Below are 16,048 nucleotides of genomic sequence, written 5' to 3' on the forward strand. Positions count from 1 at the left end.
AAGAGAATGGCCCCTGATAAACCAAGAGAATGGCCCCTGATAAACCCAGAGAATGGACCCTGATAAACCAAGAGAATGGCCCCTGATAAACCCAGAGAATGGAACCTGATAAACCCAGAGAATGGACCCTGATAAACCCAGAGAATGGAACCTGATAAACCCAGAGAATGGACCCTGATAAACCCAGAGAATGGAACCTGATAAACCCAGAGAATGGACCCTGATAAACCCAGAGAATGGACCCTGATAAACCCAGAGAATGGACCCTGATAAACCCAGAGAATGGCCCCTGATAAACCCAGAGAATGGACCCTGATAAACCAAGAGAATGGACCCTGATAAACCCAGAGAATGGACCCTGATAAACCCAGAGACTGGACCCTGATAAACCCAGAGAATGGCCCCTGATAAACCAAGAGAATGGCCCCTGATAAACCCAGAGACTGGACCCTGATAAACCCAGAGAATGGACCCTGATAAACCCAGAGAATGGACCCTGATAAACCCAGAGAATGGACCCTGATAAACCCAGAGAATGGCCCCTGATAAACCCAGAGAACGGCCCCTGATAAATGGACCCTGAAAAAAACAGAGAATGGCCTAAACAACCAAAAATGGAACAAACTGGAACTGTCACTGCTAGGGCTGGGTAATTAATAGAAATTCAGATTAAATAAAACATGGCCTCCTGCAATTTTCAAATCACAGGAGATTCAAACATTCAAGCTTACATTTTGTAGACTAGTTTTCAAAACCCCCTACTTTCCTTATTTTTTGTACATTTTTCCTTGCCATAGTTGTAGCTAAATGTTGTTCGTTTACCCGTTCGTTTAGGGTTGAATCGTTCAACCCTAGGTTAATCTGTCTAATGTTGTGCTGATCATAGCACAGAATTATTCATTGCTTGTGTTTGCTGAAAAATACACAAAATAAGGAACTTTAAAGATAACTGCATATCAAACTGCAGTTGCAACCATGGCCGTAACTACCACTGAGGACACCGAGGTATGTCCTCTGTATTTTTTTCAAGTGACAAAAAGAAGGTGATATAACAGACTGCAATTATACTTTGTGTCGGACATCACTTGCACCTCTACAGCGGTAGATCATCCTCTCGTAACTATAAGATCTTTGGTCATCGCAGTGGTTTGTGGGTGGGCTGCCTCAAAAATCCACCAGATTTGTACTGATTTCTGATGTACAGACCGCTAAAACAGAGTCCAGCCAAGGTAACACAGTAGAAGTTCACTTTACATTTAATGTTATTCCCGCCCCAGATAAACATCATCTGATCCGACCAAAATGTGCTGTCAACGTAACGTTAACGTTAAATTATACTGACGTCACGTAACTGATGTTGGTTTCACTTGAATGAAATAAATGTTAAGTTGTCGGTATAATACCGCTGTGGGCAGCGTTTATGTTACTCCGGGCTGACTGCGTCGTCGGGTGATTATTATGTTCAAAGAGATGAAGAAATTTACCCAAACCTTGATCCCCTTTGGGAAAAAAGCGGGACAAGAAGAGGATTAGAGGGGGAGAAAAAGAAAGAAAAGTGGTGAGTGAGGAGTCAAGTGCTGCCCACAGTTCCACCCAGGACAGGATTATCCTTGTACCATATACACACCGATGTTAAACAAGCAATACTGTCCATGATCCAGTTCAAACAATGTATGACCACAGAGGTTTTATTTGGCAATCATAATGGAACTTATATAGCCTAAATTTAACAACATACCAACTATAAGAGTAATAGTATCATTGTATTACCTAAATTTTACTTTTACTCTTGTGCTGTTTGTATTTGAGTTCTCACTATTTAGTATTTGAATTATTTAAATGAATTGGATCCTGCCAGGTACAAAAATAAAAAGCTAAATGATGAGAAGTACAGCCTTCTGAACAACAAGTGGATTAATCAAAACCACAGTTACCCCCAAGACACACACACACACACACACACACACACCATATAAATAGAAATATCTGATGGTGTACAGGCCTGCAATAACCCACCACATTTATGTAATTTCAGTGATTCTGTGTGGCTGCCCCCATCTCCTGCCTCTGCCGTTTACAGTGCATAACGAATGTATTAGACCACCTGTCATAAAAACGAGAAAACATAAATATTTTAGAAATCTTTCAAAAACTTGTTTAAAACTAAAAACTAAAACTAAAAACATTTTACCGTTTTGAACAGGAATGAGGGATTTCAAACTGAATTCACCTTTTCATTCCCAGATTTGAGCCGGCTCACTGGGCTTTGAGAAGTCAGAAATGAACCAAGCATAAAGTTCAACCACTAAAACTCATTTTTCTGTTCAGGAATGACAGTAAATAACTATCATTTGACACATCAATCAAGAAATATTAATGTGCTTTACTATTTTTTCAGTTTTTTTGTAAATCAGTAAATTTGAAAATTCATGGATAACAATAATAATAATATTTTAGCATTAAAAATATCATTTGGGTTAAAGAGCTTCTACATATTGGTGTATTAACCATTGCAGAAACATAAAAAATGATGTTTGTAATTACCAATGCTGTTAATTTAGGGCAGCTGTGGCATAAACCTGACTTTGGGTGGTGGTCTAATAAATTTGTTAAGCACTGTATGTCAACGCTGCCCTTGGACCACCAAATTTTGACCTTGGTATTTGTCAAATCCTGGTTACGGCCCTGGTTGCAACGTTGGAAAAATTGATTGCAATGAAATCATTTTCCCAATCATTCACTGCTGACAGTTTAAAATAATCATAAGACAAGCTTAGAAACTAAACCATGACTCCAAAACTGAACCATGTCGTCTGTGAACCATTCAGGACTGGTCTTCAGACAGCAGCTTCTGTTTTCTCTCCACCATGACTTTCGTGGTTTTACTGTAAAATGTGGTGCACCCTGATCCCGTCCTGCACACACACACTCCTCTCGCGTTGGTGTATACATTCCTGTCTGTTCATTAAAATGCATGCAGCTCTTCAAAGCCCTGCCGACAATGATGCCATCTGCTGTTGTGTGCTAAGAGTATGTTCCCTCACACCAGCACAAAGATGTGCACAAACGCACACTTGATTGCACTTTCACAAACATTTCCTTCCATTCCCACAATCAGTGAACTCCAGCCTCGTTCTTGTCCAGATTACAGCTCTGCACACAGGTTAACATCCCGGCCGTCGTCTTTTTAAACGCACACATAGACAATCGCACGGCGGCAGAAATTTGAGGCAATTTGCTTTCATCTGCGGGTCATTCCTACAGGCCCAAACGTCCCTTTTAAAAGCAAGCGCTCCTCTTCTCCTCTTAAGTGCGTCGCACAAAGGGCCCATTTCAAAGGCAAATTCCACTTAGATTCACAAGTGCTGTGTATACTCTGCTACTCCAGGCAGAAATTCATCAAAGCTTAATGTTCCCTTCACAGAAAATCACTTAGCGCACAAGCTAGCTGTCTGTGTGTGACCGTGTGAGTGGTTCTGCACGTTTTCTCTGTGTTGTTTGATTGCAGTTTAAAGGGCAGAGCAGTCACTGCAGCCCTGCACCACTCAGCCTGGTTGGAAACTGTTTGTTGGTTTGGATTCATTAAAGCAGAGCGGGTTGTCTGAAGGAGCTAAAGAAGGCACTAGAATAAGGTGGCCATGCATCCTGGTTTGACCAGGACTGTCCTGTTTCAAGCTCCATGTCCTAAATCCCAATTCACACTCATAAAACACTCACATGTCCTGGATTTGAGTAGTGCCTGTCCTGGATTTAACAGACTGAAGCACCAAAACAATGCACTATGGATGCTTGTGACACGGATTTGTCTACATAAATGTCAGCTTATGCCATTGCCAAGTCTGTTGTTGTTCACAAAACATTAGAAATGCAATCAGTGCTGATTTGTGTGCAGATGTGTCGGTCTTGCTGTTGCTTAGCGCTGTGGTTTCCAAACTTTTCCACCCAAGGCTCACCTAAGGTGAAGCCGAAATCTCAAGGCACACCATATTTAAATCAATACATAATATACTTTTTAAATAATGTTCCAGTCAAGCTGGCAGATAAGGGGAGATAAAGGGGAGAGCTTTCTGGGCCCCAGCCAACTCGGGGATCATGGAGATGGCAGAAGTGGGCAAAAGGTGGCAAATATGGGTTAAAAGTGATGAAAAAGCATGGCAAAAGTGGGCAAAAGTGGCAAGACAAAGTCAGGAATGGGCAAAAATTGTTTAAAAAAAAAAAGTGGCCAAATTATGGGTTGAAATTGGCAAAAAAACTTGTTGAAAGTGTCAAAATAGTGGCAGAAATGGGTTATAATTAGCCTAAAAGGATTAGATGTAAAAAGGTGGTAAAAGTGGGTTAAAGGGGATTTAAAAAGGGCAACATTGGGCAAAAAAGTAGGCAAACAAAGGCAAAAGTGGAAAACAAAAATGGGAAAAAGGTGGCAAAACAGATCACAAGTGGCAGGAAAGTAGCTAAAAAGGGGTTAAAGTCACTAAAAGGTGGTAAGAGGGGGTTAAAAGTGGTGGGAAAAAATGGCAAAAAATGGCCAAACAATAGCACAATTGAGTGAAAAGTGGCAAAAAGCTAGCAAAAATGGGTTAAATGTGGCAAAAAGTTCCAAAAAAAGTGGCAAAAATGGGTCAAAAGTTGTAATATGACGTGGCAAAAATGCAAAAAAAAAAAAAACAAAAAAACAAAAAAACAAAACAAAAGCAGCAAAATGTTGTCAAAAGAAGTTGAAAAATAGGTAGAAAAACTGATAAAAATAGAATGAATTAATCATTTCAACACCAATTTCAAACCAGTAATAGCTTGCCATGCTTTTCATCTCTTAATGAGGTACTGTTAGCCAAGATGCTAGCACCAATGCTACTGTTTCAACAAACACACACTGATATTATCAATACATCCCATTCTCTGGGGTTGTTCAGGGGTCCAGTCAGATCTGTGGGTGGGCCTGGTTACAGTACTTCCCATAAAGTTGTAGTAATAATGTATGGTACAAATTCCCACGGCACACCTAGACTTGCCTTAAGGCACACCATTTGAGAGCCACTGGCTTAGCAAGTCCAGGCTTTCATACTGACAGGATCTGCTGAGTAAGGCTGCAGTCAAGACCAAAAGGAAGTCAGCGTTTTCCCAAAAAGTGCCAGGAGAGCTTCAGCTTCCCTCAGAGGGTACCAGGCAATAAATACTCTGTTTTTTGCAAGGCTGCCCATTTTCAGTCTTTTCCACGGTTGAAGTATACTGGCATACAAAGCCGTATTGAAACGGTCAAACACAAACAGTGGATGCATGTTGGAAGTAGAACTCATGCAGCGTTTTAGATCGAGGCAAACGACAGTGCCAGCTCGGGCTGGGGAAAGATGTTCCAACTTTATAAAATTTAAGAGATTAAGAATTAAAGATTTAAAGATGCGATGATAATCTTAACTGAAAGGATCATTTCTCTGTTGTCTCTACCAGCACCAGATGTAGTATGGCTTCCTAGGGGTTTAATGGTTTTTTAGGTCACAGGACGATTCTTCCCTCAGTTTTGACAGCAGCCATTAACCAGAGCTAAGGTAGTGGCATGCAGCCCTAATGCAGTTTAGTCTGAGTCTGACTAGGTTTGTGGGACCGCAATAAGAAAATACTGATTTATAGTTGAATCAACTATCCAGCTAACTACAGTCAGCCTTAGAGACTCTAATAGATTTTCTTTCCCTTTTGATATTAAACAAAACTTCAAGGATAAGTCAGAAAAAAAGCAACAAAAGAGACCATAATAGCTTTTAAAAGGAATACAAGAAACCAACACAATTAAACAGACTGGCTGCAACCAAAGTTTAATTTTTGACCAGACCCCTCCTCTCTGGTTCCTTAAAGAGTCCTTCATTTTAACCATGACCTACAGCATCTATGCTCAACCAAACTATCGTCTAAAACTGCATGGATTTGAAGGGAAGCCCCAGACCCCTCCTCTCTGGTTCCTTAAAGAGTCCACATTTTTAACCACTATCTACAGTGACTATGATCCACCAAACTATCATCTTAAACTGCATGGATTTGAAGGCCAACCCCAGACCCCGATAGCCCGTCGTGTCCGTCCTACCTTTCACGGAGGTGTTGGGCGGCGGTCCCTCGATGCGCAGGTTCCACGGTGGGTCTCCCTGGTTGGCGAAGTCCCTCATCTTCAGGTAGCTGATGGTGAGCCGGATGATGGAGGCCTTGTCCAGCTGACTGGTGATGGCGCCCGGAAGCGGCAGCATCTTGGCCAGCTCGTAAAACTCAAAGTTCTCCTTTCCCCGCCGCGACCGCGCCGCGTCCCGTGATTTCTCCTTCCTCAGAGCCTGCAGCCTGGATGGAGGAAAAATGACAGAATGTTAGGAGGCTGATCATAGAAGACAGAACATGCAAACGGTTTTTACTGTTGCACTCTTCATGCATCAATAGATCAGAAAATTGAGAGACAGCATAATGTAGCATCGGGAAGTGTGATGTTCACACATGCCTAATTTCTAATAGTAACCCTGTCAAATTTGATTTAAACAAGTTACCAAAAATTTAATTTACTTGTTAAGTAAACTAGAAAATACTCGAGGAAAAAGGTAAAAATGTTTTGAAATATCAGTGAAAACAAATCAGTCAAAGTGTAGTTAACCAGACATTCAGTCAGGAGTGAGGTTTAATCAAACTGGACAAAGAGATTTGCAGTGAACAACCCAGATCCACAAGGATTGTCAGTATTTTGCAAAAAACAAAACTCTCAATGGTACTTGATTCTGGACCGCAGTAGCTCACAGACCACGATTGAGGTGATCTAGCACTTCATCAGTGTCAAAGACTACATGCAAAATTGCATATCATAATGCCTCCCTTTGCATCCATGCTTGCTTCGATTTAGTTTTGATTCCTAAAATGATCGAATACTGCTTTAGTAAAGTCTGTGTTTGTTTCCATGTTGCAGGCTGCTGGACTATTATTATTAAGGATAAGAAGTAAGATTGATATAGTGATGATTTACAATCACTTTTGCACTTTAAAGTCGCATTTCTTGCATGTTTGCATGCATTTTTGGCAGTGGCTTCTCCTGCATATGGTCATATGGTTGAGCATATGCAGCTGAACTGCAAAGACTGGCTAGAAAAGGCGATTTGCTCTGCAGTGCACGTTGCACGTGGGTCCCTGCACTGACAGTGCAGTATGTGGAGGCTGTGGCTAAGTCCTGCAGGAAAGTCTGCACTCATGGACTGATGTGCAATAAACAATTGAGGATTCCACACTAGAACTCAGCTGATTATTCACTGTGACAGCTCCCAAAATAAACAATTCTGACTTATTGATCCTTGGGTCTGAGTGGACATTAGCGCAAAGTTTCAAGAAAATCCCTTACAGCATTCCTGAGATATTGCACTCACAAAAACAGAAAGCTGGTAAAGGACCTGAAAACTTCATGCTGCAGAGGCAAAAGATGCAAACACGAATTCAGCAACTTCTGATCAAGCTGCTCAACCACAACTGCTGCAAAAGATCATAATAACCTCCTAAGACCCTGTGTACACATATGAGGACATCACATTCTAGTTTTCCTACAAAACAGTAAAAATTAATATCTAAATTTTTAGAAAACTATTCAGACTGTCCATTAAAGTTTAAGTAAATCCCTCAAATACTGGGACACTTACTATTAAATTTTCAGTTTTCCTTGATATTTTTAGGATTATATGTGGGAAATTTTCAAGAATTTTCATGGAAATTTTGGTTATTACTGTATATAAAAGAGAATTTCATCAGAATTTTTTAGTATTAGCATGAAAAAGTTATGATTTTTTTATATATATTTGGGGGGTGTTTTTTGAATTTTAAGTAATTTTGTGTTAATTTGGGAAAAGTATTTGCGATTTTGGGGAAATTTTATTTGACTTTTTTTGGGTGGAAAAATGTATCAGAATTTTTAGGTAGGCACATGGAAATTTACTTTTTTAATAATTTAATTTGGGAATCGGGTTGTGGGGTAGCCTTTGGAATCTTCTTTCCTTAGGGGGATATATTTGCATGTTTTGAGGAATTTGCTTTGTAATTTTGTTGAATTATTTGAAATTTTCCAGGAATTCAAAAAGGATTTTTTTAGGGATTTTTTAAAAATAAAAATTCAGGCAATATGACAAAGTTTCATTGAAATTTTTGAAGAAAGTTTCGGGTACATTTTGTGGGAAATTTTTAAAAAGCATTCAAGAATTTCTTCATAGAAATTTTAGGGAGTTTCTTTTAAATTTTAGGGAAATTGGGTTGACATTAAATTTCATTTTTGGTCAAAATTAATTCCTGTCAAAAGACAAGGCTGATCTTTTAAACCTCTCAGGTCCCACTAGTTCCAAACAGTGGGATAAACTGTAGGAAGGATTCAAGAAAAAGCTCGGGTCTCAGGATGATCATGCACCTCAACATTCAGGATAATCTACAGCAAGGCTTTGGTGTTGCAGGAAAAACTAGATTTACCTCCATAAGAGAAACATTACCTTTATGTTTGTGCAGATTTATCTTTGTCACATCTACCCTGACATTGCATTTGGAAATTGACAACCAATAAAAAACTACATTGATTTTTCTTGAATGCATGCATGCTAAGAGATTTCCAAAAGCAATGTCCAAATTTTTATTTCTTCCTGGGCAAGGAGATAACAAACACTGGAATTTAAAGTGTAAATTTGCAGTATAATATCACCCAATGCTTGCCTTCTCTGACTCTTATCTTTCAAAAGAAACATCTCACTTTTCTCTGATTTGACTCCTTCAAAACCAAACCAGAGATCTTCATTGTGAGCTAAAACTCAGCCCAAAGGTTTTACCCTCTAACCTGACCTCTGCTCTTCACTGTTTGTCCTGATCTGAACACTCAGAGCTCACCAATCTGCCTCTCCTCTCCTTCTTTACTTCATCTTTAGGTGCATCTTATCCACCACTTTACACTTTCTATTAAAGAGCTTCTCTATCTCTCTCTCTCTCTCTCTTCAACAACAACAGTGACGACCATACTTTCCCGCGGCCTCTCATCATCATCGGACGCCGTTATGAATTAACTCAGCAATAAATCAGCTGCTAAAAACCTCTGTGGGCTTCCCGCCGGCCACACACACACACACATTAAGACAGGTGATTAATTTTTGCCGGAGAAAAAAAAAAAAAAAAAAAAAGCTTGAGAAAAGTGTTGGAGGGATAAACGGGGGAGGGAGGTGTGAGGAGGGGAGGGGAAGCGGACAAACACTTTAGAGGAGGAAGAGGAGGAGGAGGAGTTGTTTAGGGCGAGAGATGAAAAATGGCTGTCACCGAGCAAAGAATATCATTTTCATACTGTTTGTCATTTATTTATCAAGGAGAACAAACAGTAACTGAGAGAGAGAGAGAGCAGAGCAGAGGAGGAGGAGGAGGAGGAGGAAGAGGAGGAGGAGGACAGGAGGGGTAAGGGAGGTTTTAGAGGTCTATCAGACTGAACATCAGCTCGATCACAAGGGTTTCAAAAGCTTTTTTATGGGGAAAAAATTACTTTTAATTGAATGATTAATTACTTAAAAATACTTTATATTTTGACAGAATTGCATATATTTTTATAAAGGTTTCTCTGTTTGAAATGCTGTTTTTTATTCCAGGAAATCCTCAGCAGTGGTAAAAGACATGGAGGAGGTGAGGCTCTGAGCTATAAAGGAGGAGGCTGGGGTGGAGGAGGTGAAGCTTTGTGCTATAAAGGAGGAGGCTGGGGTGGAGGAAGTGAAGCTTTAACCTATAAAGGAGGAGGCTGGGGTGGAGGAGGTGAAGCTTTAACCTATAAAGGAGGAGGCTGGGGTGGAGGAGGTGAAGCTTTAGTCTATAAAGGAGGAGGCTGGGGTGGAGGAGGTGAAGCTTTGTGCTATAAAGGAGGAGGCTGGGGTGGAGTAGGTGAAGCTTTGTGCTATAAAGGAGGAGGCTGGGGTGGAGGAGGTGAAGCTTTAACCTATAAAGGAGGAGGCTGGGGTGGAGGAGGTGAAGCTTTGTGCTATAAAGGAGGAGGCTGGGGTGGAGGAGGTGAAGCTTTAGTCTATAAAGGAGGAGGCTGGGGTGGAGGAGGTGAAGCTTTGTGCTATAAAGGAGGAGGCTGGGGTGGAGGAGGTGAAGCTTTGTGCTATAAAGGAGGAGGCTGGGGTGGAGGAGGTGAAGCTTTAGTCTATAAAGGAGGAGGCTGGGGTGGAGGAGGTGAAGCTTTGTGCTATAAAGGAGGAGGCTGGGGTGGAGGAAGTGAAGCTTTGTGCTATAAAGGAGGAGGCTGGGGTGGAGGAAGTGAAGCTTTGTGCTATAAAGGAGGAGGCTGGGGTGGAGGAGGCTAAGCTTTAGTCTATAAAGGAGGAGGCTGGGGTGGAGGAGGTGAAGCTTTGTGCTATAAAGGAGGAGGTCATCTTTAGTTTAAGATGGGGCAAAATATGAAAAGAAAAATCAGCATTTTTAAAACTGCAGAAATTCTGAGTTTAATTATGACTTCAAGTTTTAATTAAAAGCATGCACACCTATGAGCCAAAGCACATGCACACGTGCACGATCTGCATCCAAATGTGACGGAGAATAAGTGACAGGGGTGGTCAGGAGCCAGACTGAGCTTTGGAAATCAAGAAAAATCAGGATAAAAAAGATTTTTTTCCTATTTTTGAGCCTTAGATTTTCATATTTGTCCCAAACTGTATGAAATAAACATACTATTGATGTTAAATAAGACCGCCTGACTGCAGGATCTCCTCCCTCCTGTGCTTCTGTGGTTAAAGCGCAGCAATGGCTGCTGGGAGAAAAGGAGCAGCGAGGCAGACAGAATTTATTTGTTCCGCAAACTTGGAAAGCTTTATGTTGATGGACGACAAATATGTCTTCATGTCTGTCTGCTGGTACGGTGTGTAGCGGCGTGGTGGATGTGTTGGATTGTGGGTAAGTGGACAGGGAGGCGTGTTTGACCTTGACTCAAACAGACGTATTTATCATGTAGCGGCTCAGTAGGTAAATGCAACACTCGTAGCGATGGCTGTGTGCGCCGCGCTGTTTGGGTCTTATAAACAGGGAATGAAACCGTGTCGTAAAGTTCAGCCCGGTGACTTGATGGTGTTTTAAAGAGCTTGTCACGGCGGCAGAGGTGTGTGCGTGGGTGTCGTAAAGTTCAGCGAGGTGGGTCGATGGCTGTTTAAAGAGCTTGTCAGCTGAAAGGAAGAGATATGTGTGTTTCTGTTTCTGCATGTGCGTGGAGCCAGAGAGCATGCTGGGAAGGTCACCGGGGAGTGGAGGTTTAACTTCCAGGTCAATTGGAGGTCAAACTGGCCATCAGTCATGTGACGGGATGGCCTGTCGTCAGGCAGATTAAGCGTCTCCTCCCATATCGATGCTCAGGAGTGGGCGTTTATATCCCTGATGGTTTCCAGTTCGCCTTTAGGCTCATCAAGGAATTTATGCAACCAAACATCATTACTACACCTGCTACAGGTAACTGCTCTGATCGCTTTAACCAGTGTTACTCAACGTGTGGCTCTGGAGCCACACGGGGTCTTCTATGATTATTTGTTCTTTTATGTCTTAATTTGAAATATTATTTCCCCAGAAAACCTTCAAAAAGGAAACTTGTTTGCCCTTTTCACCCATTTAAGTTACCTTTTACCATTTAAAACACTTGTTTCTTCTCTTTTGCCCTTTTTCACCATTTTCTTGTTGTTCTTTTTTGCCCATTTTTGCAATTTTTTTTGCAACTTTTATCACATTGTTGCATTTTTTTCACAGTTTTGTCCATTTAAGCTACCTTTTGCCATTAAGTACCCCACCTTTTCCTACTTTTTTTCCATTTTTTTCCACCTCTTTTCGCCACTTTTCCCCATTTTTTGCAACTTTTTCCCCATTTCCACCCATTGTAGCTATCGTTGCCATTAAATACCACTTGTTTCCTATTTTTGCCCAGTTTTAGTCAGTCTTCTTACATTTTTTGCTGCTTTTTTCCACTTATGGACATTTAATGCCACCACTAACTTATTTTTTTTCACTTCTCACCCATTTTTGTGACCGATTTTCCACTCTTTCTCCCCATTTTCGCCCCTCTTCAACCATTTTTGCTGCTTTTTAAGCATTATTACCACTTTTTGTAGCAACTTTTCAACCATTTTTGCCACTTTAATTAAATTTTTGCCCTTTTTCATCAGGTTTAGCCACTGTTATCCTGCTTATTTGGAAATTTTCACCAATTTAAGCTACCTTTTGCCGTTAACTACCCCACCTTTTCCTACTATTTTCCCCTCATTTTTGCCAACTCTTTTTGGAACTTTTCCCCATTTTTTCCACTTCTATCCCTTTTTGCCCTTTGTCCTCCCCATTTTCACCCATTTAAGCTACCTTTTGCCATCAAATACCACTTGTTTCCTATTTTTGCCCAGTTTTGTCACTCTTGACTGATTTTTGCCCATTTTAGTCACTCTCCTTTCATTTTTGTTCACATTTTCACCACTTTTGGAGCATTTTTATACAACCAGGAACTTTTTTTTTGTCACTTCTCACCCATTTTTGCTACTTTCTGATCCGTTTTCCACTCTTTCTCCCCATTGTTGCCCCTCTTTGCCTATTGTTGCTGCTTTTTCACCATTTTTACCACTTTTTGCAGCAACTTTTCAACCATTTTTGTCCTTTTAGCCACTTTTATCCTGCTTTCTTGAAAATTTTCACCAACTTAAGCTGCCTTTTGCCATTAAATGCCACTTTCCCCCATTCTCACACATTTTTAAAGCTTTTTTGCCCATTGTCATCACTTTTCACTCACTTTTAATGCTTTTTGACCAGCTGTAACTCAATTTTTTTTTTTACTTTGCACCCAGTTTTATCCATTTCCCCCCATTTTTGCGACCTTGAACTGATTTTTATTGCCACTTCAAGCTGCTTTTTGCCACTTTTCACCACTTAGATTGTGGCTTTTGCAAAGGTATTTTCAATAATGTGGCTCTTTGGTTGAGGGAAGGGCCTCATGTTGCTCTGTATTTGGGCCTACAAATGTTTAAAACCGTCCGTGTTTATGTCTGAAAACTCCAGCGTGCATCTGCCCTCAGAGACCAGAGAAACTTCTCTGAATCACACAGACTTAAAGTCTTAAATCAGCAGCGTGGACGTACACAGAGCCGCTCTATTTTGATTTTATTGTGCAGTGACGTTCCTCAGAGACCCCAGCACATTTTCTCTCCTGCTCGTCTCATTGTGTTTGAACAAAAGTCAATTTTTCTTCAATTTATATTTCGGAATAAACTCCCTGCTTAATTTTTCTTCTCTGCTCCGATATCGGAGTATCTGTTTACATGATCAGCTCATCCGTCCACAGAGGCCAAACTGAGAGGAAGAATATTTAAAAATAAAATAAAATCCATGCAGGAGCGTCTCCGATGAGATAAAGAGAAACACGGCCAGCAATATGAAGAGAGAGATGAAGACGGGAGATAAAACTCAGAGGAACGCTGCATGGTGGCCGACGGGGAAATCTGGAGGTTTGAGGTCCTGACCGCTGATAGCCATCACACAACCACACATACTCTCCAATCCGTGGAGTTTGAGGCCGTTAACAGCTGATAGAATCTCTCCCTGCACACAGACACACAGCGGCAGTGTAAAGCCTGCACAGATCTGAATCTGGTCAGGATGAACGTGCAGATAGAAAATGTGTGAGAGCACGGCGGAGATCCAGGAAAATGAAATAATAAGAAGAGAGAGAAACCCTCCAGATTCATTAAAACATACGAAGTCTGCAGCTAAAATGGAGCTGCAGGGGTTAAAGATACAATATGTTGGATTTTCTGCACTGAAATAGCAACATTTATCAAAAATAGCTCTCCCTACTTTAATTTATATTCCCCTAATATTTCCAGTGTAGAGGCCTAGTCCATATGGAAACCGTTTCTTTTGTAAATGGAGGTTTTTCCACTTTCATTTACAAAAATATTCCCATCCAGCCATGCTGCCTTCTCAAAAACAACTTCGCCCACATGCAAAAACAAAACCTGTCCTGTCCTGAACACGCTGTCAGCAGTAGCCCGTCCCTCACAGTGCAGGAGAAGCAGCTCTCTCAGAGACACCAATCACGACGTGAACATTTCATCTACGTTCCTCTGCAATGGCTGCAAGTTGTTCTACCAGTCCAGACCAGATCCCTCCCAAAAATTTTGGAACTTGTGTCTAAAGCCCAGTCAAGACCAAGGTGAGTCGCAGCTTTTTGCAACGTGCTGCTCTGCGACGCTCTAAAGGCTGACCGCCTCACAGTGCTGCAGCAATGCAATGGCTCTCACAGTCACTCAGTTCAAAGCTACTTATTTCTGAGATCACTGCTCAACAAATCTATCCCCACAAGGTGGAAAGGTTTGCACATTAATAGATGTATTTACATGTATATTTATAAAGGAGACATATTTGACCCCTTTAAGATGAGTTTATATCGGTCTCAGAGGTCCCCAAAACATGCCTGTGAAGTTTATGCTGAAAAAAACACTCCAGTATTGGATTTTTGCATGTCTAAAAAACCCCTCTGTTTCAGCCCTGCTCAGAAAGAGCCATTTCTGTGTCTGTGGCTTTAAATGGTAATTAGCTGTCTGACTCCGCCCCTGACCACACCCCTCTTAGGAAATGGATGCAGCACTCCTGATGTTACAGACACTTTTAGGGTTTAAAAAGTAAAAATTGGGGTGCTGGAAAGAGGTTTAATTGGCACAAATGAAGAGTTTAGGAACAACAGCAGCTCAGCCTGAAGCAGAAGATCCCACAAAATCACAGAGCGGGGTCAAAGACTGCGAAGGAGCACGGTGCCTAAAAGTCTCACTGACATTAATGCAAACACTAAAACTGCAGCAGGAGCTTCATGAATGGGTTTCCATGGCAACAGCTGCATGCAAGCCTCACATCATTCAGTCCAATGAAAGCATCAGATGGATTGGAGTGAAGCTCACCTTCGCTGGACTGTGCAGCAGTGGAAACGTGTTCTATATGACCAATCATCTTCTGTGTTTACAGTCAGGTGGGTGAGTCTGGGTTTGGAGGATGCTGGGAGAATGTTACCTGTCTGACTGTGAAGTTTGGTGGAGGAGGGATGATGGTATGGGGCTGTTTTTCAGGGTCTGGTGTAGACCTCTTATCTCCAGTGGAGGCTGATCTTAATGCTTCAACAGACCCAGACATTCTGGACAATGATATGCTTCCGACTTTTCTATTCCAGCATGACTGTGCCTCGGAGCACAGAGAAGGACTATATCAACCCCATCCAGCACCTTTGGGATGAACTGGAACAGAGATTGTGGTCCAGGCCTTCTGGTCCAACATCAGACCCTGACCTCATAAATGTCGTCCAGAATGAATGGACACACACTCCCAGAGAAACACTCCAGAATGTTGTGAAAGCTTTCCAAGGAGAGTGGAGGCTGTAGCTGCAGAACTCCAGACTAAAGTACATGGATGTCTCATCTCAGTCCCTGCTGGTGTAATGGTCAGGCGTCCAAATACTTTTGTCCATATAGTGTGAATACGAATCTGCATTGCTGATCAAAAGTGATTTTAAAATGATTTTCCGTGAACCTAAAGGTTCTATGAGAGAAAAAGATCATTAAGTTTTTATCAGAGAGAAATAATAAAGACCCGACAGAGAGATAGAGAGGCTCTGCCTGTTCCTCTCTCTCCTCCGTCTTTCAATTCAGCCAATCAGGTGACCCGAAGCCGAGGTTCCGCCCCGTCAACTCCGGGGACGAGGAGAACACACACAACCACACACGGACAAAAGGCCCTTCAGGAGGAGGGTAATTGCTTCCATGGCGATGGGAAAGGAAGGCAGAGAACAAGTGTCACTTTGGATTAAGCCCCGCCTGCTGACATCGCTATGGCGATGACACCGCCGCTCGCTACGTGTGTGTGTGTGTTCACTGATCAGGGGACGGAGTGCCAAAACCAATCTACACTACAGAGAGAGAGAGAGAGAGAGAGAGTGAGAGAGAGAGAGAGAGAGACAGAGAGAGAGAGAGAGAGACAGAGAGACAGAGAGAGACAGAGAGAGAGAGAGAGAGAGTGAGAGAGAGAGAGA

At 41.7% G+C, this 16,048-nt stretch overlaps 1 protein-coding gene across 1 annotated transcript in view; it reads right to left on the reverse strand.

Moving 5' to 3' along the window:
* The window catches only part of LOC121526387 (neuronal PAS domain-containing protein 3), a 471,697-nt gene that overhangs the window by 268,708 nt on the left and 186,941 nt on the right, over positions 1 to 16,048 (reverse strand). The window contains exon 3 of the mRNA XM_041812958.1: positions 6,074 to 6,318. Within this exon, the coding sequence (XP_041668892.1) occupies positions 6,074 to 6,318 (245 nt within the window). The remainder of the gene's footprint in view (positions 1 to 6,073; positions 6,319 to 16,048) is intronic.

The sequence above is a fragment of the Cheilinus undulatus genome, linkage group 18 (genome assembly GCF_018320785.1).
Source record: "Cheilinus undulatus linkage group 18, ASM1832078v1, whole genome shotgun sequence".
Taxonomy (NCBI): Eukaryota; Metazoa; Chordata; class Actinopteri; order Labriformes; family Labridae; genus Cheilinus; species Cheilinus undulatus.